The sequence below is a fragment of the Lithobates pipiens genome, unplaced genomic scaffold, assembly GCF_037356315.1.
Source record: "Lithobates pipiens isolate NorthernLeopardFrog02 unplaced genomic scaffold, aLitPip1_a1.2 Scaffold_19, whole genome shotgun sequence".
NCBI lineage: Eukaryota > Metazoa > Chordata > Amphibia > Anura > Ranidae > Lithobates > Lithobates pipiens.
The window spans coordinates 9,054,842-9,077,612 of record NW_027507764.1 but is presented as its reverse complement, the minus strand read 5'-3'; the positions used below and the strand labels follow the sequence as shown (position 1 = coordinate 9,077,612).

The 22,771-nt window shown below is 46.3% G+C and overlaps 1 protein-coding gene across 1 annotated transcript in view; it reads right to left on the bottom strand.

Annotated features, from left to right (window-relative positions):
* The window catches only part of LOC143997901 (NACHT, LRR and PYD domains-containing protein 6-like), a 207,014-nt gene that overhangs the window by 70,004 nt on the left and 114,239 nt on the right, over nt 1–22,771 (bottom strand). The window contains exons 9-10 of the mRNA XM_077493723.1: nt 15,538–15,600; nt 9,099–9,162 (exon numbers count right to left, since the gene is read on the bottom strand). Of these exons, the coding sequence (XP_077349849.1) occupies nt 9,099–9,162; nt 15,538–15,600 (127 nt within the window). The remainder of the gene's footprint in view (nt 1–9,098; nt 9,163–15,537; nt 15,601–22,771) is intronic.

The following is a 22,771-nucleotide window of genomic DNA, read 5'->3' as shown; positions in this document are numbered from 1 at the left end:
AAACTGAGGAAAAAATTAGTTTTTTTATATATTTGAGATATATTTATTATAGCGAAAAGTAAAAAATATTGCTTTTTTTCCAAAACTATCAATTCATTTTGTTTATAGCGCAAAAAATAAAAACTGCAGAGGTGATCAAATACCCCCAAAATAAAGCTCTATTTGTGGAGGAAAAAAAACCTGTCAATTTTGTTTTGGTGTAAGGTCGCATGGCTGCGCAATTGTCATTTAAAGCGACACAGTGCCGAATCGCAAAAAGTGCTTTGGTCAGGAAGGGGGTAAAATCTTCCAGGGCTGAAGCGGTTAAAGGAGCTTCAGGAATATCTGGCACGTACTGGCTGTGCGGTACATGTGACTACAATCTCCTGTGACTTCATATGTCTGGGCTATGGGGTAGAGTGGCAAGATGGAAGCTTTTTCTTACTAAGAAAAACACCCAAGCCTGGCAAAATTTTGCAAAAACACATCTGAAGTCTCACCAAAAGCATGTGGGAAAATGTGTTCTGGTCTGATGAAACCAAGGTCGAACTTTTTGGCCATAATTCCAGAAGATAAAAGTTTGGCAGAAAAACACAGCACATCACAAAAAGAACACCATACCCATCGTGAAGCATGGTGGTGGCAGCATCATGCTTTGGAGCGGTTTTTCTTCAGCTGGAACAGGGGCCTTAGTCAAGGTAGAGGGAATTATGAACAGTTCCAAATACCAGTCAATATTTTTTTTCACTTGGGAAAACCAATTTTATTAAATGATCACATATACAAGTACAATCAGCTCCATGTATATACGACACTAACATGACAGCAATACAGTGAGTACATGGTTCATAGTCTGATGTTTACACATATCCACAAACAATTATGCATCTTATATTGAAAGTGTATCAGCATATCCATTATCCCCCTTTTCCCGTTGAGCCTTTTATTATCCCTTTATCACGTTACCCATGCAGAGTTTCAACGTTACAGTACATTGCCTGCCATTTACTATGTACATGTTTCTCCATCACCCATCCACCGTTCCCATACCTTTAGATACTTGTGCGTGCAACCCCTGTGCCTATATATGAGTCTTTTGTAAGGGAGGGTGTTATTTACGTCCCTTTTCCAGTCTGTGACAGTCGGGGGGGGGGGGGCGGTTGATTCCGCATCCATGTGCAGGCCACAGCCTTTCTGGCTAGGAAGAGAGTTTCATGTATGAAGGTAGCTTGGTGCTTATCGATATTTGCATCAGGGAGTAAACCCAGTATATATAACTTCGGATCTGGAGTCACTGGGGATCCCATTACATCATGTAAAAATCGGATTACTTGTAGCCAATATGTTTGTAGAATGGGACAGTCCCATATCAAATGGTAAAATGTACCTGGGTCGTGATTGCATAAGGGGCACCTTGAAGAATGCGTCGTTTGGAATTTGGCCAACTAGGGATGCACCGAAATTTCGGCCGCCGAAACATATCGGCCGAAAATGGCCCTTTCGGCAATTTGCCGAAAGGAAAAAACGGCCGATAATTGAGCCGAAAATGGGGCGGGGCCTGGTCGGGGCGGAGCTCCGCCCCCGCCCCTGGTGCCGCCCATCACGGGAGGTGTATAGCGCAGGAAAGCCGCCTCCGCCGTCTGGATCAATAGAGCGCCGGGAACATCACAGCTTTAATTTTAATAGCTGTGTGTTCCCCCGTCGTGCGCCGTCGCCTACAGCCCCTCCGCCTCGTTCGGGGAACTGATAGACAGATCACCCGTCAAGATTGGACGGGGGATCTGTCTATCACAGTTCCCCGGACAAGGGGGAGGGGCTATATGCGGCGGCGCGCGACGGGGGAACACACAGCTATTGAAATTAAAGCTGTGATGTTCCCGGCGCTCTATTGATCCAGACGGCAGAGGCGGCTCTCCTCTCTTTCTGCATCACTGACTACACAGGGGACAACACATGCTGCACGAGGGGACACAAACACATGCTGCACGAGGGGACACAAACACTGGCTGCACGAGGGGACACAAACACTGGCTGCACGAGGGGACACCACACTTATCTCTTTTATCATGTCGCCAGTCTCTGGCCACCTCCTGAACCATGTCGCCAGTCTCTGGCCACCTCCTGAACCATGTCGCCAGTCTCTGGCCACCTCCTGAACCATGTCGCCAGTCTCTGGCCACCTCCTGAACCATGTCGCCAGTCTCTGGCCACCTCCTGAACCATGTCGCCAGTCTCTGGCCACCTCCTGAACCATGTCGCCAGTCTCTGGCCACCTCCTGAACCATGTCGCCAGTCTCTGGCCACCTCCTGAACCATGTCGCCAGTCTCTGGCCACCTCCTGAACCATGTCGCCAGTCTCTGGCCACCTCCTGAACCATGTCGCCAGTCTCTGACCACCTCCTGAACCATGTCGCCAGTCTCTGACCACCTCCTGAACCATGTCGCCAGTCTCTGACCACCTCCTGAACCATGTCCCCAGTCTCTGACCACCTCCTGAACCATGTCTCCAGTCTCTGACCACCTCCTGAACCATGTCCCCAGTCTCTGACCACCTCCTGTATAAAAATATTTTTTTAAAACAGTCATTTTCGGTATCGGTGCTGTTTCGGTATCGGTTTTGGTTTTCGGCCTAGTGTATTTTTCATTTTCGGTATCGGTTTCGGCACCAAAAAACCCATTCGGTGCATCCCTATGGCCAACCTCTGGGGCTTCAGGTATGCTTGGTGGACTATGCAGAGCTGCGCCAATCTATCTGAAAGCTTGGGTGACAATCTTTTGACATTAATCCAGGATTTCATCCAGGTCTGAGTCACTATTATCTCCCAGGTAATTTTCCCAACCCTCCTTAGCTTTCTGGATCACGGTTATCGTTTTGGGGAGTCTAATTGTAGAGTACAGGTTAGATATCAGTTTTTGAGATTCTGTTCCCAGAATTATGTCCAGGAATTATGTCCGGTCTAATGTGATCCCAAGGTTCCTGAACTGGGTTTGTAGTGCATGGCGTAACTGAAGATACCTAAACCGCAGATGGTGTGGGATTGCAAATTCATCTTTGAGGGATTGGAACGTCTTGGGTCCCTTATCTGTCATGACTTGGTGCAGGTATATTATCCCATAGGAAGCCCATATACTCGGGTCCAGTAAGTGCTGTAGCTCCGGCATATGGTTATTAGCCCATAGGGGGGTGTGAGTGAATGTGCCCCAGTTTTAATTTTTTTAGAGCAGTGTCCCAGACTTTTTGATGGTGCATAAGCATACCGTCATTTAATCTGTGGGGTCTTCTACGTACTTGCCCCCCTCTAAAAATGGCTTGTGTTGGGGATACTAATGGGTTTCCTGGGTTGTCTCCCACTAGTGCCCTATAACGGTGTACTTCAGTTGTGTTGAAGTAGTGTATGTGGGATAGTACTCCTGTAGGTCAGGAAGAGAAGTTCCCCCCCATGGATGTGGGATTTTTAAGAGTAAGCCAAGCTAGCTTATGACACCCATGTCCCCAGACAAATGTATTTATTATAACTTCCATTTTTTTAAAGACTCTTAATGGAATGTATAAGGGGGAGTGCCACACCAAGTAGAGGCTCTTTGGTAAAAGGATCATCTTACAATATTGATTCGACCCATAACCCCAAGAGGTAAATTTGGCCCATGCTAGTGTTTTAGTTTTGATCAGGGTAAATAAGGTTTCTATATTGAGAAAATAGTAGTCCCTCAGATCCCTTGTAACCTGTACGCCCAAATATTTTATCGAGGCAACCCTGGCCAGTGGCAGGTCTGGACTTATGTGAGGCGGGGGGAATTGGTCTACTGGAAGAATTTGGGACTTGTCCCAGTTCATACACAAGCCAGAGTAGCTTCCCATTTTTCCAATAATTCTAAGTGCTGCCTGTAGCGACGGTCCCTAATCAGCCAAATACAGTATTGTATCATCTGCGTATAGACCTATTTTGTCCAGTGTCGTACCCATACACAGACCCTCTATGTCTTGTGGCCCTAATAACTATAGCCAGGGGTTCAGCTGCTAAGGCATACAAAAGCAGGGATAAAGGGCAACCCTGTCTAGTTCCTCTTTCTAGGGGAAATTGTTCCGATAGCCACTCATTTACAAGCACTTGTGCCTTTGGCGATTGATATAATATTTGTACCCATTTGACCAAATTTTGTCCAAATCCAAAGACACTCCCAAAGGTATGGCCATTCCACCGAATCAAACGCCTTTGCCGTGTCTAGCGCCACTATTACCCTTGATCCCGAATTGTCATGTTGGGCTTGGATATTCATGAATAGTCTCCTGATGATCATAGCGGTGTTCTTCCTGGGCATTTGATAGAGGTGTTTTAACTTGGGGATAAAAATTTCAGAGAAGGTATTGTAAATAAATGTCTAATCCCGATGCCTTGGATTTGGATAGCTGCGATAACGCCTCTGTTACGTCTTCTACTGTTATAGGAGCCTCAAGCAGTTTTACTTGCTCAGGGTTGAGTCTAGGGAAATCTATGGTGTGTAAATATCTCTGAATATCCTGTTGGGTGTGCGTGAGTTGAGTCTTGAATAGTTCGCTATAGAACTCCCCAAACCTTGCTGCTACCTTGGTGATAGTCTCTCCCTGTGGGGTCTTTAAAGAGACCACCACCAGAGGTCTATCATTCAAATTTTCTAGGTGTGCGAGCAATTTCCCAGCCCTTTCCCCATGTTCAAATACTCGTTGTTTGCCAAAGAATATTTGCTGCTTAGCCTTTTCTATAAGCAGTTGAGAAACCACTCTGGCCTGTAATTTAACCTTATGTAGATTGTCAGTGGTGGGATCAGTATTGTATTGTTTTAATCAATTGATTTTCTGTGTCAGTATCCTAGAGGCATGGTTTTTAAATGTATCCCATTCTGATGGGTTAGTATATTTGGCCTTTGTGTCATTCAAAACATATTTCAGCTTCCCTGCTATAGCTTCAAGATCCGGCAGACTAGACAACCAAAATGGATTTAGTCTCCACAAAGGCCTAGAGGGAGCCCCCAGCAGAGAGATGGAAATCCAGCATGGGGAGTGATCTGAAAGTGCTCTAGGAGCAATTCCCGATCCTGTTACCTTGGGTAGTAAAGTGCCTGAGACTAGGATGAGGTCTATCCTTGACATTGTGTTATAGCTAGTATAGTGACAGGTATAGGCTCTAGTAGACGGGTTTTGCTTTCTCCAGACATTGGTCATCGCAAACTCTGTCATTAACCGGCTAAGCCTAGTCTGTTGTGTTGTGCTTGTTGTACCACCGTCAGTGGCCTGTCCAGCACTGGGGCCATAGTCATGTTAAAGTCCCCCATCCACACCGCCGGTGTCTAGGGGTTCTGAGCCATGTACACTAGCCCTTTTGTAATCACATAGGAAGTAAATGGGGGAGGGATATAACATGCCAGTATTAAAAGCGGGTTGCCCCTTATGACAGCATGAATAAATAGGAATCTTCCCTGCGGATCCGACTCTAACTCTATTAATTCAAACGGGGTCTTTTTGGCTACGAGCACTGATACATCCCTAGATTGATTAGTGTGTGTGTGCTATGATATACCCACCCCACCCAGGGTTGCTTCAGAGCCGCCTGCAGGTGGCCTGTAATGTGGGTTTCCACCACTGCTATAATATCCGCTTTTTCTGCTTTGAGGAAATTCAGGGCTGCTGTCCTTTAAATTTTGTTACGCACCCCCCTCACATTCCAGGTTAGGAATTTCACAGATGCCATGTTACTCCTGATGTCAGTTCTTTACTACAGGATTTACATTGTAAGATCCAGTAGGCAGGCATTACATGACACCCGTCAACCTCCAACCGGGCAAACCGCATCAGACTTAAGCCGCGTACACACGGGCGGACTGTATGGCCAACTTAGTCCGTCAGACAATCCGACGGACAGTCCGTCCTTCTTTCGAATGAACGGACTTGACCACACGCGGATGCACAAACAGTCCGTCGAAAGCTTGCGCGATGACGTGTACAGCACGTACGACGGGACTAAAAATAGGACGTCGAATACACAGCAATGCAACCTTTCGCCGTGTAAATCCTTTCTGAGCATGCGCCATACTTAGTCCGTCGAACTAGCCTACTCACGAGCGGATTGTCCACTGAAACCAAAGTATGACGGACAATATTACGGAAATTCCGAAATACTTAGTCCGCCAGACTGCACGCTGAAAAAGTCAGCTGAAGCCCACACACGAGCGGACTGTCCGCTGAAATGTGTTTCGACTAAGTTGGCCAGACAGTCCGCCCGTGTGTACGCGGCTTTACATTGTACCCATTATGTATTTCAACCATCAACCAGTATATAATATACTGGTATTTCCCCTTACAACAGAAAATTTTAACATAACCCATCCCTCCCAGCTCTACACCTCCCCAACATGGTGAGAGCATATAGTCCCCAACCTTCATCACAGTAATCAACATCCAGCATATATATACTGCTGGAGGCACACTACTTAAAACAGTTGTTCGCCTTTTGAAATAATGAAGGGGCATTTCATGGGGGGCAAAACTTCTGTCAATAGTGGAGCAGTGTTGTGTGGTGGGACTCATCCACCTCGATGATCTCACCGTGAAAACTCCCCGCGCCTATTACAGAAATCTGCGGTAAAGTATATGTTGTCCATATTTCTTTGTAGATCAGTCTACATCACTCTGCAGTCTTTAAATTGAGAATAAATGGCCTTTTTACATGTCCAGTTATAGATGTCATCTTACATTTCTGTCACTCATGTCTGTGTGATAGAATCCATCGGGTGCTGCTAGGGGTTAGTACTTCAAATATGGGAGTATTACATCAGTTGGGACCCCTATATCATGCACCCTATCTTCTCTTGGGTGTCATAGAATTAGCGATCATGCAGATAGTATCCAGCAAATGGAAAAGGGAACGTTCCCACAAACCAGGAATACCGATGGCTATAAATATATTGGGAACTAGCTATTAAACAGTCATACTCACGGATGTTCTCTATCCATCCGGATATTATGTGACAGCATTAAGTATCAGTTTGAGATTGCCACCGTGCTGCAACTGCCACTCATTCCTTCGGGAAATAGCCCATCAGGTGTTACTGAGAAAGATTACCTCAAGTGTGGGAGTGGTATAGCAGTATGGGTACAGCCGTCATGCATTGTCTCTCTTCCCAGAAGGCATATTTTTATTGGTAATGCATGTAACATGGTGCCAATCAACCGGAAAAAAAAAGGGGAAAAGAAAAAAACATCCACACCCAAAAATAAAAAAACAACAAGAAAACCCCAAGGGCTGTAGACTTGAGTGAGGATAGCTGTTTTGCAGTTATACTCACGAAACCGCTCCAGCGGCCCGGACACTAGGCCGGCCGGCCCCGCTGATCAAGCCATGTTGCTGCTGCGGCCGAGTCCTCAAAAAAACTGCACACGTCCGTCCTCCTCCACCCGCAGCCTGGCGTACTTTAAATGCTGTGCTCTCAAGCGACGTTTGACCTTCTGAAATTGGGGCCTCTTTCTTTGAACTTGGCTAGAGAAATCCAGGAATACCGCTATCTGGTTGTTTTCCAACTGGATGTTTTCCCTTGGCTATAAATGTACGCGGAGGTGCTGCAGGCAGTGGGGGCCTCATTGGAATGTGGTGAGCTCTCTCCACCGCAAACATCACGGAAAATGCCTCCCTACCGTACGTTTTAACTAGGAGAGATTCCAGGTATTCAGTCGGGTCTGTTCCCTCTGCTCTCTCCGGGAGACCGATAAAGCGGAGGTTGCACCTCCTCAGGCGATTCTCCATATCGTCTTGGTGGGAGTGCAGCTGCTGGATTTGTCTCTACATATCCTCCGTGGTGTGTCTCAGCAGGTGAAGGATGTCTTCCGCCGTTCCTATTCGCGTCTCTGTCTCCGTAACTTTGTCTGTCAGCTTAGACAGATCTTGCCGAAGGAGGGAGATGTCAATTTTCACCTCATCAATTTTCGCCCTTAGTGTACCTTGCAGCGCTGCTATGGCGTCCAGCACTTTGGCCGTATCGGATGCATGCTGCCCTGTACTCGCGCTCGTGTCCGCACCATCTTCGGCCTGCTGCTCCTTGTCTAGCCGGCGGAACTGTGCCAGTAGGTCTGCAGTTCTGGTTAATCTTTTCACCTGAGACATGTTCTCAGTTTGTTCTGCACTGCTGTGAAGTAGCTTCTATATTTCTTTAGTTGCAGATTCGTGTGCAGGATAAATGTTAGGAGTTTCGGCGCCGGGAGCTCTCTCTACCCACCTCTTACTCCATTGCTTGCCAGGCCACGCCCCCAAATACCAGTTAATATTGGCACAAAACCTTCAAACTTCTGCTAGAAAGCTGAACAAGAAGAGGAACTTCATCTTTCAGCATGACAACCACCCAAAGCATTCATCCAAATCAACGAAGGCATGGCTTCACCAGAAGAAGATTAAAGTTTTGGAATGGCCCAGCCAGAGCCCAGACCTGAATCCCATTTTAAATCTGTGGGGTGATCTGAAGAGTGCTGTGCACAGGAGATGCCCTCGCAATCTGACAGATTTGGAGTGTTTTTTGTAAAGAAGAGTGGGCAAATATTGCCAAGTCAAGATGTGCCATGCTGACAGACTCATACCCAAAAAGACTGAGTGCTGGAGTAAAATCAAAAGGTGCTTCAACAAAGTATTAGAGTAAGGGTGTGCACACTTATGCAACCATATTGTTTTAATTTTACTTCAATCTACCTAAAATATTTCAGTTTGTTGTTCAACTGAGTTGTACAGTTTATGGGTCCCATTAAAGGTGGAAAAAGTTCTGAAATGATTTATCTTTGTCTCATTTATTTTTACATCACAAAAACCTGACATTTTAACAGGGGTGTGCAGACTTTATATCCACTGTATGTGGTCCCATGGGAAAAAAGCCCAGTTCAGTGAGGCTGCATATATCTGCATTGTCAGCGGGAAGGGGTTCATTTGTAAAATAAAACATGCAACACCCACACTATGAATAGCAGAATTGTCACCATGATATGTAGTGGGGAATCACTACTATAGGGACTGAGATAAATCGGCAAAGAAGGGGGTAGATGACAGTACCCTTTCTGTTGCAGAGACACTTGATTTTTGGCAATATGGGTATGTAGTTACACCTACCTCCATCAAAGCCTCTTCTTGATTGCCACAACCAGATTTAGCGAGACACAATTCAGAACGTTGACTTGTAACACACACAAAAAAAAAAACATATATAAATATATATATTTTCATGCCAAAAATTCATAATGACATCCAACAGACTAAAAGAATGAATATAAGTGAAGTTATACTTGAAAGCCAAGATACACAGGGATGACTGGTAATGCACCGCACCTTATTGCTCAACCACATAGACAGGCAAACTTTGTTAATGGGTCAGTACACCTTTAAATGAGATTTTGTTTTTTAACCACTTTCAGACCGGACCAATTTGCTGGTCAAAGACCAGACCACTTTTTGCGATTCGGCACTGCGTCGCTTTAACTGACAATTGCGCGGTCGTGCGACGTGGCTTCCAAACAAAATTGACGTCCCTTTTTTCCCACAAATAGAGCTTTCTTTTGGTGGTATTTGATCACCCCTGCGGTTTTTATTTTTTGCGCTATAAACAAAAATAGAGCGACAATTTTGAAAAAAACGCATTATTTTTTACTTTTTGTTATAATAAATATCCCCCAAAAAAATATAAAAAAACATTTTTTTCCCTCAGTTTAGGCCGATACGTATTCTTCTACATATTTTTGGTAAAAAAAAATCGCAATAAGCGATTATTGATTGGTTTGCGCAAAAGTTAGAGCGTTTACAAAATAGGGATAGTTTTATAGCATTTTTATTAATTTTTTTTTTTTTTACTAGTAATGGCGGCGATCAGCGATTTTTATTGTGACTGCGACATTATGGCGGACACATCGGAAATTTTTGACACATTTTTGGGACCATTGTAATTTATACAGTAATCACTGCTATATAAATGCAGTGATTCCTGTGTAAATGACACTGGCAGTGAAAGGGTTAACCAGTGGGTGGCAGTGTAGGGGTTAAGTGTTCCTAGGGGCGTGTTACTAACTGTGGGGGGGTTGGGCTTTCATTTAGTGAACACTGATCTCTGCTCCAATCACATGGAGCAGAGATCAGCGTCACTAGTTGCTAGGCAGAATGGAGAAATGTTGTTTACAACGGCACTTCTCCATTCGGCCGCTCCGTGAGACGATCGCGGGGATGCCGGCGGCGATCGAGTCCGCGGGTCCCGCGACCGGACTCACGGGGGTCCCGACCAGCGCGGGAGCGCGCCGCCGGCGGCACGCTCCCGATGGCAGGGTGGCAAATTTAAAGGAACATGCATGTATGCCCATTTGCCTGCCCGTGCCATTCTGTCTACGTACATCGTCGTGCGCTGGTCGGCAAGTGGTTAAATTGAGAGCATTAGAATTACCACTTTCTTTTATCTCTTGAGGAGTCCAGCTGCAAGATCGCCACGTCGGAGCTTTTAGATCAGGTGATGAGCAGTAGGGATGAGCTTACAGTTTCGTCTGAACCTAGGTTTGGACTGATCTTTAGCTGTTCAGGCAATTGGACAAACTGAACTTTAGCCTGCTTGCCCCCCCCCCCCCCCTGCTGTATTTCTATGGTTTCTATACATGACAGTGTCCCGCTATCACTGGTTCCTAATGAAACTGTGGGTGCCTCCATCCACAGCATCCCTAGGAACCACTGATGTCATGAGGAATCCCTGCTTCTTTTAGGGCAGGGGTGCCCAACCAGTGGCCCGGTGGCCTGATGTGTCCCGCGACATCCTTCAGTGGGATGGCAGACTGGCAAGCCCAGATCATGGGTTGCAGACCCGCTATCACAGAGCATCTGTGTTGTTAATGAAGCCGGTAAAGCAAGCAGCTGTGGAGTAGAGCTGTATAACCTGATGCTTCCTGTATAGCGCCATCTCTTGCCACAGGTGGAGTGATACCAAATGCACTCTTCCAGGGACAGCAACAGCAGGCGATACCTGAATGGAAGACTGTTATTAAAGCGGGAGTCCGCCGTTTTTTTTTTTTTTTTTTTAAAGCCAGCAGCTACAAATACTGCAGCTGCTGACTTTTAAAATAAGGACACTTACCCGCCCAGCGCGCCCGCGATGTCGTCACCCGAAGCTGATCTCTCGATCGTCTCTCGGGTGCTGCCGCCGCCATCTTGGGAATGGGAATCAGGAAGTGGAGCCTTTCGGCTTCATTTCCCGGTTCCCTACTGCGCATGCGCGAGTCGCGCTGCGCAATAAGGATGGTCCCCGCTGTCTCTGGGATCTGTGTGTTTCCCAGCAGGCAGCGGGGGACTTTTCGGAAAGGGGCGTAGATCTACGCCCCTTTCCGCAGAGAGCTATCCCTGAAGTGGGTGCAGATACCTGTACTGTACAGGTATCTGCACCCCCCTCCCCCCTGAAAGGTGCCAATTGTGGCGCCGGAGGGGGGGAGGATTCCAATGAGCGGAAGGTCAACTTTAGGGTGGACCTCCGCTTTAAAGGTCAGTTTATTACTAAAATTGCAGTGTATATATGGCCATATCTGCGCAGTGGTTACTGGGCTGCAGGTTACCTGCACTGAGGCATAGACTTCTGTTATTACCTGCGAGTTTGGTGAGCTTTCAGAAAGTGCACCACACTTGCAGGCGATAACAGAAGTCTATGGCAAAGTGTAGCTAACCCACATGAAAGACACAGGTGCACTGCACTGCATTAGTGTGAAAGGCCCCTTTCACACAATCAGTACAACTCAATCAGACCCTCCATTCACCTCTATGAAACGGCAGATGTTAACGGATTTGTGTCCTTTTACACCCGCCTACCTTCAATCTAAAAAAAACAAAAAAAACAGAAGGGGATCAATCCCCTTCCATCAGGGTGGATTGGAGGACATAGAGTAGAGTGGGCTGTGTCCACTCTGCACGGACCTGTCATCTGCCTGCTCTGCTCATTGTGGCCCGCGACCGGTTACCAAGTTGCTTAAGTGGCCCTCGCTCTTCAAAAGATTGGGCACCCCTGTTTTAGGCAAAGAGGAGGGGCTAGCAAAGATATAACTACCCAAATACATAGCCACTATCCCCGCCCCTTCCCTTATGTAGCTTATGACAGCTCAAGATGTAATTTGGCTAATGTTCACCATAAGGATCCAAGTCCAGAGCACCTGCTGTCATTTTTATGCACCCTAGGTCCTATTTTTTTTCTGCATAGTACATGCAAATAAGGCTTAGCGAGTCAACTATGCAGGAATACATAAGAATTGGGGTGCAGAAAAATGGCAGCAAGTGCTCTGTGCCGATGATGTGAAATATTTGGCTGTAGCAGGAGGCAGTTTGTTGGCAAAGGGCTGAAGAGGAGTACAATAATGTGTCTGCAAGCAACCGTGAAGCATGATGGAGGTTCCTTGCAAGTTTGGGGCTGAATTTCTTCAAATGGAGATTTGGTCAGGATGAATGGTGTCCTCAGTGATGAGAAATACAGGCGGATATTTCTCCATCTTGTCATACCATCGGGAAGGTTTGTGAATGGCCTCAAATTTATTCTGCAGCAGGACAACCACTCCAAACATACAGCTAATGTCACTAAGAACTATCCCTTCTATCCCTTCTAGATGGTAAGCTCTAACAAGCAGGGCCCTCTGATTCCTGCTGTATTGATTTGTATTGTAACTGTACTGTCTTGCCCCCATGTTTAAAGCACTGCGTAAACTGTTAGCGCTATATAAATCCTGAATAATAATAATCTTCAGTGTAAAGAAGAACAAGTTCTGGAAGTGATGGTTTGTCCCAACAGAGCCCTGATCTCACTATCATGGAGTCTGTCTGGGTTGACATGGAGACAGAAGGATTGGAGGCAGCCGACATCCACTGAAGATCTGTGCTTAGTTCTCCAAGCTGTACATAGAACAACCTACCTGTCGAGTTCCTTCAACAGCTATGTGACTAGTCTACCTAGAAGACAGATCTATACATCTCGCTCATCCATGTCTTTACAGACCTTGCTTTGTACACTGGTGGGCAGTCATGTTGGAACAGGAAGGGGACGTCCCCAAACTGTTCCCACAAAGTTGGGAGCATGAAATTGTCCAAAATATCTTGGTATGCTGAAGCCTTAAAGCGGGATTCCACCCTAAAGTGGAACCTCCGCTGATCGGAACCCTCCCCCCCTCCGGTGTCACAATTGACACCTTTCAGGGGGGAGGGGGGTGGAGATACCTGTCAAAGACAGGTATTTTCACCCACTTCCGGGCATAGACTCCCACGGGAGTCTACGCCATTTCCTGCCCTGCCGCGCTGTCTGCTGGGACACACACGGGTCCCAGTGACAGCGCGGAGATTTCCTATTGTGCGGCGCGGCTCGCGCATGCGCAGTAGGGAACCGGGAAGTGAAGCCGATTCGCTTCACTTCCTGATTCCCTCACCTAGAATGGTGGCGGCAGCAGCCAAGAGCCGAGCGATCGATCGGCTGCCGGCATCGCTGGACCCCGGGACAGGTGAGTGTCCATTTATTAAAAGTCAGCAGCTGTAGTATTTATAGCTGCTGGCTTTTAATATTTTTTTTTTTTGGTGGAATCCCTCTTTAAGAGCTCCCTTCACTGGAGCCAAGGGGGGCAAGCCCAATCCCTGAAAAACACCCCCCCCCACACCATAATCCCCCCTGCACCAAATTATTTGGACCAGTGCACAAAGCAAGGTCCATAAAGACATGGATGAGCGAGTTTGGGGTGGAGGAACTTGACTGGCCTGCACAGAGCCCTGACCTCAACCCGAGGGGGGAATTAGAGTGGAGACTGTGAGCCAGGCCTTCTCGTCCAACATCAGTGCCTGACCTCACAAATGCTTTTCTGGAAGAATGGTCAAACCTTCCCATAGACACATCTCCTAAACCTTGTGGACGGCCTTCTCAGAAGAGTTGAAGCTGTTATAGCTGCAAAGGGCGGAGCCAACTCAATATTGAACCCTACGGACTAAGACTGGGATGTCATTAACTACTTCCCACCCGGCCAATGTACATATACGGCCTCCTTCTGACTGAAAGGCCCTTCAGAAGGAGGGGGATTGCGCGTGCCCGCGCAGCGGCGCAATCCCGATGCGCTCGTGTCACCTGGACACGGCGCATCTCGGATCGGCAGGAGGGCTCTGTGATTGGCCCTCCTGATCACATGACAGCAGTGTCCAATCACAGCCGTCATGTGATCAAAACAAACAGCTGGTTGCTAGGCAATCGGCTCCTCCTCTCCTCACACGGAAGTCGTCGCTGAGGAGAGGAGAGCAGATTGATGCAGCCGGCTGGTGATCAGTGAGTATGAGCTGTTTTTTACAGCTTTTTACTCACTGATCACTAGTCTAGTGCAAACCTACAGTGTACACACACGTCACCACAATACACGTCACCACACATGTCCCCAAATAAAAAAAACACATGTCCCACTAAAATCACATGTCCCAATGATTATCTGCACACATATGTACGTGATCATTTGCGTACATATGTCCGTGATCACACAGATCACACATTATTATACACTGAACAGAATTTTTTTTTACCAAAAAAATGTAGCAGAATAAATTTTGGCTTAAAGCGGGATTCCACCCTAAAGTGGAACCTCCGCTGATCGGATCCCTCCCCCCCCTCCGGTGTCACAATTGGCACCTTTCAGGGGGGAGGGGGGTGGAGATACCTGTCAAAGACAGGTATTTACACCCACTTCCGGGCATAGACTCCCGTGGGAGTCTACGCCATTTCCTGCCCTGCCGCGCTGTCTGCTGGGACACACACGGGTCTCAGTGACAGCGCGGAGAATTCCTATTGCGCTGCGCGACTCGTGCATGCGCAGTAGGGAACCGGGAAAGTGAAGCCGATTCGCTTCACTTCCTGATTCCCTCACCTAGAATGGCGGCGGCAGCAGCCGAGAGCCGATCGATCGATCGGCCTCGGCATCGCTGGACCCCGGGACAGGTGAGTGTCCATTTATTAAAAGTCAGCAGCTGCAGTATTTATAGCTGCTGGCTTTTAATATTTTTTTTTTTTTTTTTTGGTGGAATCCTTCTTTAAATGTATGACAAAATTTGATTTTATTGGATTTCTTTTAAAATAGAAAAAAGAAAATATTGTATTTTTTTTTTCCAAATTTACACTATTTTTGTGCTTATATCGCAAAAAATAAAAAAACGGAGTCGTGAATAAATACCACCAAAATAAAGCTCTATTTGTGCGAACAAAATGATAAAAATTTAATTAATTAATTTGGGTACAGTGTAGCACGACCGCGCAATTGTCATTGAAATTGCGAGAGCGCTGAAAGCTGAAATCTGGGCTGGGAAGGAAGGGGGGGGAGAAAGTGCCCCCCGGTATTGTAGAGGTTAAAGTTCATATGTGTAAAGGCAGGTGTCCCAATACTATAGTATGTATGTATATATCACAATATAAGCGCAATGGCACCTAAGGTGTAGTTGTACTGTAGATGTTTAACAGTAATTCAAATTCAGGGACATTAGACACTCAACAAATTTTGAAAATAAATGCAATACATCTAAGTATTTAACTTACATGTCAGCCAATATTTCTTCTACAATTTGTTCTACATTAGAGGAAAATTCATTTCCACCGATCCTGACAAAAAAAAGTGACAAAAAAGCATTTTAGAGTTTTCCCAACTTCTTAACCACAGTAACAATAATAGCACTACAGAACCACATCTCAAAACGTATTGGTAAAACTGAAAGTGAAAAATAAATATAAAAATAAAGAGGAGCAAAAAATAAACAGGATACTGATGAATAGACAAGCGTGGCATGATAAAAACACAATAAAATAAAAAAAGTGTCCGCATGAATGGTTGTATAAAGGTCACGGGAATCCAGGCACTATACAAACTTCACTGGTCTACACACAAAACAGAAAGAAAAAAAAAAAAAAAGGTCACACACGCTATTGTGCAGCAAGTTAAAGTGGAGGTCCACCCTAAAGTGAACCTTCCGCTCATTGGAATCCTCCCCCCCCCCCTCCGGCGCCACAATTGCCACCTTTCAGGGGGGAGGGGGGTGCCGGTACCTGTACAGTACAGGTATCTGCACCCACTTCCGGGATAGCTCTCTGCGGAAAGGAGCGTAGATTTACGCCCCTTTCCGAAAGTCCCCCGCTGCCTGCTGGGAAACACACAGATCCCAGAGGCAGCGGGGACCATCCTTATTGCGCAGCGCGACTCGCGCATGCGCAGTAGGGAACCCGGGAAATGAAGCCGAAAGGCTCCACTTCCTGATTCCCATACCCAAGATGGCGGCGGCAGCACCCGAAAGACGATCGAGAGATCGGCTTCGGGTGGCGACATCGCGGGTGCGCTGGGCTGGTAAGTGTCACTATTTTAAAAAAGTCAGCAGCTGCAGTATTTGTAGCTGCTGGCTTTAAAAAAAAAAAAAAAAAAAAATGGCGGAACTCCCGGCGGACTCCCGCTTTAAAAACAATGGGTGTTTATAAAGTAAGGAAAACAAAATGCACTCTTATGCCGCGTACACACGACCAGACTTTGAGGGATTAAGTCTGACAGACTTTCGACGGATTCTAACGTGATGACGTACGACCGGACTAGAATAAGGAAGTTCATAGCCAGTAGCCAATAGCTGCCCTAGCGTCGGTTTTTGTCCGTCGGACTAGCACACACACGAGCAGATTTCTCAGTAGGAACTGGGTCCGGCAGAGTTCTGTTGGAGAAATTTGAAACATGTTCCATTTCTAAAGTCTGTCAGACTTTTGCAAATCAAAAGTCCGCTGCAGCCCCACACACGATTGAATAGTCTGCCGGAATCATTCCGTCAGACTTTTGATGTTGAAAAGTCTGGTCGTGTGTACGGGGCATTAAACATCCAGGAGGCAGTGCATTACATGGCAAGGTTAGCAGATCCACCACTCAGATGGAAGGCAGGTCCTCCCCCCAGAGCTGAAGAAAGTGTAAATGCCTTAGAATTGCGTTCCATCTGGCACTATTCCACAAGGAGATCATCCAAGTGGGCAGGCTTCCTTTTACAGCAGCGCAAGCGCTTTCCCAGCGCAGCTTAAAGAGATGAGTTTACTTCCTCTTTCATTCCCTGTAAAGGCAAAGCATAATGGACTACTATGCATCGCATCGCATCGTAGTCCATTATGTGTCACTTACCTGACACAGGAGCCAGCGAAGTCAACGCTGTCCCCTGTAGTTCCGAGCGTCCATCTTCTTGGTGGGTCTCCGTGGGGTCTCGCTGCTCCGGCGCTGTGATTCACCGGAGCAGCGATGACGTCACTCCCGCGCATGCGCACGGGAACCGAGACTCGCGGCATTGCCGTCATCGACGATGCCCCCATCAGTGCGCCTGCGCGCCGCTGTCTACGGCGCATGCGCCGTAGATAGCGGTGCCCGTCTTCGGGCAAATATCTCCTAAACCGTATAGGTTTGGGAGATATTTCTTGGACCTACAGGTAAGCCTTAATCTAGGCTTACCTGTAGGTCAAAAGTGGTTTGTAAGGGTTTACAACCACTTTAAGGATCCAGCTTCTGCAGCACCTGCATACGGAATAGCCCGGTGAGGCTTTCCGAGGACCTGCCTTTCATATCCGATCTGCTGACAGCCTAAAGATTTACTGCTGCTCAGGAACTCCAGGCTTTAGCAAAATGGCAGCCTCCAGCAAGAAGAAACTGTAACAATGCTGGAGGCAATTTACAGTACACACTAATTATTAATAAGCTTAACCACTTAAGGACCGCCGTATTGCCAATGTACGTCATCACAATGGCACAGGCAGGCACAAGCACGTACATGCACGTGCCTGCCTTCCAGATCGATCGGATCCGATCGGACCCCCTCCCGCTGGATACGGCGGTCCGTTTCCCTCCAGGAGCGATCCGTGATGAGGGGATGGCCGTTGGTTTCTGGCCACCCCCTCTGGATCTCTCCTGACCAATGACGAACTTCCTCCCACTGTGTATTGTTTACACAGGAAGGAGGAAGTGATGTCATTCTCCTCGGGGCGGTCTTTTTGACCGGACTACGAGGAGAAGACACAAAGTAAGTGTGCACCAACACTACACTGACATGTAGGCACACACAGGCACACAAACACCCCCCCGATCCCCCCCGCCCCCCCCCCCCCCCCCCAGTCACAGTGTCACTGAATGCATTGATCATTTCTTTACTGATCAATGCATTCAGTGTCAGTTGTAAAAGTAAAAACTGTCAGGACAGTTAGTGTTAGGTCCAGGGTAGCCCCCTATCACCCCCCAATAAAGATTTAACCCCCTGATTGCCCCTAGAGTTAACCCTTTCACCCCCTTTTGCCAGTGTCACTAAGCGATCGTTTTTCTGATCGCTGCATGTGTCGCTAGGTAGCTAGTTATTTTTTTACGTTCACCGCCAGGTTTTTATAGCGCTAGGTAACCTGATATACTACCCAATAATGGTTTTAACCCCCTGATTGCCGCTAGTTAACCCTTTCACCCCCTTTTGCCAGTGTCACTAAGCGATCATTTTTCTGATCGCTGCATTAGTGTCACTAGTGTCGCTAGGTAGCTAGTTATTTTTTTAGGTTCACCGCCAGGTTTTTATAGCGTTAGGTACCCCCATATACTACCCAATAATGGTTTTAACCCCCTGATCGCCCCTAGTTAACCCTTTCACCAGCGATCACAGTATAAGTGTCACTGGTGACGCTGGTTAGCCAGTTATTTAGGTTCCCCGTCAGGTTTTTATATAGCGCCAGGGACCCCCATATACTACCTAATAAAAATTTTAACCCCCTGATTGCCCCTAGTTAACCCTTTCACCACTGATCACCGTATAAGTGTTACGGGTGACTCTGGTTAGTTTGCTTTTTATAGCATCAGGGCACCCACCATTTATTACCCAATAAAGGTTTAACCCCCTGATCACCCGGCAGGTGATATCAATTAGGTTTTAGGGTCAGGGTCTGCGTCGCCCCAGGCAGCGCTAGGTTAGTGCCAGTACCGCTAACACCCACACACAAAGCATAAACCTCCCGTAGTGGTATAGAATCTAAACAGATCAATATCTGATCTGATCAGATCTATACTAGTGTCCCCAGCAGTTTAGGGTTCCAAAAAACGCATTGTTAGCGGGATCAGCCCAGATACCTGCTAGCACCTGCGTTTTGCCCCTCTGCCCAGCCCACCCAAGTGCAGTATCGATCGATCACTGTCACTTACAAAACACTAAACACATAACTGCAGCGATCGCAGAGTCAGGCCTGATCCCTGCAATCGCTGACAGTTTTTTTGGTAGCATTTTATATTTAAATCCGGAAGGCAGTGCTTGGTTTTCGGGGTCCCGTACGTGGCTAGGCTCCCAAAAAGTCCCCCACATGTGGTATCCCCGTACTCGGGAGAAGCAGCAGAATTTATTTTGGGGTGTAATTTGACTTATGCCCATAGCATGTGTGAGCAATATATCATTTAGTGACAACTTTGTGCAAAAAAAAAAAAGTTTGTAATATTCCCGCAACTTGTGGCAAAATATAAAATATTCCATGGACTCAACATGCCTCTCAGTAAATAGCTTGGGGTGTCTACTTTCCAAAATGGGGTCATTTTGGGGGGTTTTGTGCTATTTTAGCATTTTATGGCCTGTTGAAACTGTGATAGGTAGTGAGGAGTGAAATCAAAAATTTACACCCTTAGAAATCCTGAAGGCGGTGCTTGGATTTCGGGGTCCCGTACGCGGCTAGGCTCCCAAAAAGTCCCCCACATGTGGTATCCCCGTACTCGGGAGAAGCAGCAGAATTTATTTTGGGGTGTAATTTCACTTATGCCCATAGCATGTGTGAGCAATATATCATTTAGTGACAACTTTGTGCAAAAAAAAAAAAAAAATTTAATATTCCTGCAACTTGTGGCAAAATATAAAATATTTAATGGACTCAACATGCCTCTCAGTAAATAGCTTGGGGTGTCTACTTTCCAAAATGGGGTCATTTGGGGGAGGAGGGGGGGGGGGTTGTGATATTTTGGCATTTTATGGCCTTCGAAACTGTGATAGGTAGTGAGGAGTAAAATTAAAAATTTGCACCCTTAGAAATCCTGAAGGTGGTGATTGGTTTTCGGGGTGCCGTGCGAGACTAGACTCCCAAAAAGTCCCACATATGTGGTATCCCCATACTCGGGAGAAGTAGCGGAATATATTTTGGGGTGCAATTCCACATATAACCATGGCATGTGTGAGCAATATATCATTTAGTGACAACTTTTTGTAATTTTTTTTTTTTGTCATTATTCAATCCCTTAGGACAAAAAAAATAAATATTCAATGGGCTCAACATACCCCTCAGCAATTTCCTTGGGGTGTCTACTTTCCAAAATGGGGTCATTTGGGGGGGGTTTGTACTGCCCTGCCATTTTAGCACCTCAAGAAATGAGATAGGCAGTCATAAATTAAAAGCTGTGTAAATTCCAGAAAATGTACTCTAGTTTGTAGACGCTATAACTTTTGCGCAAAGCAAAAAATATACACTTATTGACATTTTTTTTTACTAAAGACATGTGGCTGAATAAATTTTGCCCTCAATGTATGACTAAAATTTAGTTTATTCGATTTTTCTTATAACAAAAAGAAGAAAATATATTTTTTTTCAAAATTTTCGCTCTTTTTCCATTTATATCGCAAAAAATAAAAATCGCAGAGGCAATGAAATACCATCAAAAGAAAGCTATATTTGTGGGAAGAAAATGACGCATATTTCGTTTGGGTGCAATATTGCATGACCGCGCAATTACCAGTTAAAGCAGCGCAGTGCGAAATTGCAAAAAGACCTCTGGTCCTTGAGGTGTTTATTGGTCCGGGGCTGTAGTGGTTAATTATTAATGTGAAATGTATGTTCCTTGCTAAAGCACATTTATCAAGTTGTTTTGGGTAAAAAAAAAAAAATGGGGCCTCCGACATCAGATGCATTAAGGGTGATGTGGCCGTAGGCAAAACAAAATTGGGGCAGCTTGTTTCTTTATTTGGCAAATCCACATTCACATAATGTTGTCACGAATAGTAAGACAATGTGCTGCTTTATCTGCCACATTTGATAAAGTTTCTTAGCACATAAACAAGACAGAAGACGCACCAACCACACACAAACATATAAAAAAAAGAATCTGGAAGTTCAACGTCTTCAAATTTAACGCAGCTTCTCAAATGCTACTATCGTATAAATAGATCAAAACTATGGACTAAGAGGACTCTAAGACCCCTTTCACACCAGGGCTTTTGCAGGCGCTATAGCGTTTGAAATGGCGCCTGAAATCCGCCCTCAAACTGCTGCTCCATTGTCTCCAGGGTGAAAGCCCCGAGGGCTTTCACACTACAGCGGTGCGCTGGCAGGACGTCAGGAAAAGTCCTGCCAGCATCTTCTTTGGAGCGGTGTGTTTACCACTCCTCCACCGCTGCTCCCCATTGAAATCAATAGGCCAGCGCTGTAAATTAAAAAACACCACCAATTGTGGAAGAGAGTTCCACATCCTTGCCGCTCTCACAGTGAAAAACCCCCTACACAGCTTAAAAGGTTAAACCGCGCCCCTGAAAATCCCGCCCCCACAGGGGAAACTGGTCAGGCACATTCTCACGGCAGCTCGCTGCCTAGTGGCATTGAACTGGAAGCGCCGGACCCCTCCACCGGAGGGAGCGCTGTATGCTAGGATTAGGGAGGTAGAGACAATGGAGAAGATGACAGCGAGGATGCAGGACCGCCTGGACGCACACAACCTGATTTGGGAACTGTGGCACCGCCGAGAGGATCCTAGTAATCCACACCCAGGTATCGGCTGATGTTGGTTGAGCCTTCCATCTCCCCCCCTCCCTCTCTTCCCCCCCCCCCTTTTTCTTTTCCCCCTTTTTTCTCTCTCTCCCTCTTTCTCCTACTTTCTTCTCTCATTTATCTCTGTCCATGGGTATCCTCCAGGGACCCATGCGACCGCTTATTATGCCGGCAGGATGATACGTTTGACTGTGGTTGCATAGGTTGTATATATATCCTGCGCTGGACAATCTTGAGAAGTGTATACTAGAACATGGTCTGCGGATAGATAGTGACACAGTACTTGAAAAATTAGCTGATCCATGTATTTTTCATTTGAAAGTTTTGTATTGTTGATTGGAAGACCCTTGCACTTCAACTGTATGTCGAATATCTTTCAATAAAACGTTATTGATAAAAAAAAAAGGTTAAACCGCTTCTCCTCCAATCTCATTGTGTGGGCCCGTGTCTTCTTATGCCGCGTACACACGGTCGGAGAATCCGTCGGAATGCGTCTTATCGGACCGTGTCGTCGGATAATCCGACTGTGTGTGGTATGCATCGGACTGATTCCGTCCGAATCTCCGTCCGACCCAATTTTCCAACATGTTGGAAAGATTTCCCGACCAAATGGGCCGGACGGACCTAATCCGATCATGTGTGGAGAATTTTGATCGGACCAAGTGCCACGCATACTCAGATCAAATTCCTACATCAAAGCTATTGGCTACTAGCCTGAATGTAGTCCCATCGTAACGAAATTACGTCATCACGTTCTGAAAGATCGGATTTTTCGTCAACTTAGTCCGAACGTGTGTATGCAACAGTTTCGGACACAATCCGTCAGACTAAATCTGACGGACAAACTCCTACCGTGTGTACAGGGGCTCACACTCTTTGAGACTAAATAGTTTTCTTCCTATGCTAGGATCACCACAGAGATATTTATATATTGCTATCATATCCCCTCTCAACCGTCTCTTCTCCAGCGAGAATACGTTTAATGCTTGTAGTTATTCTT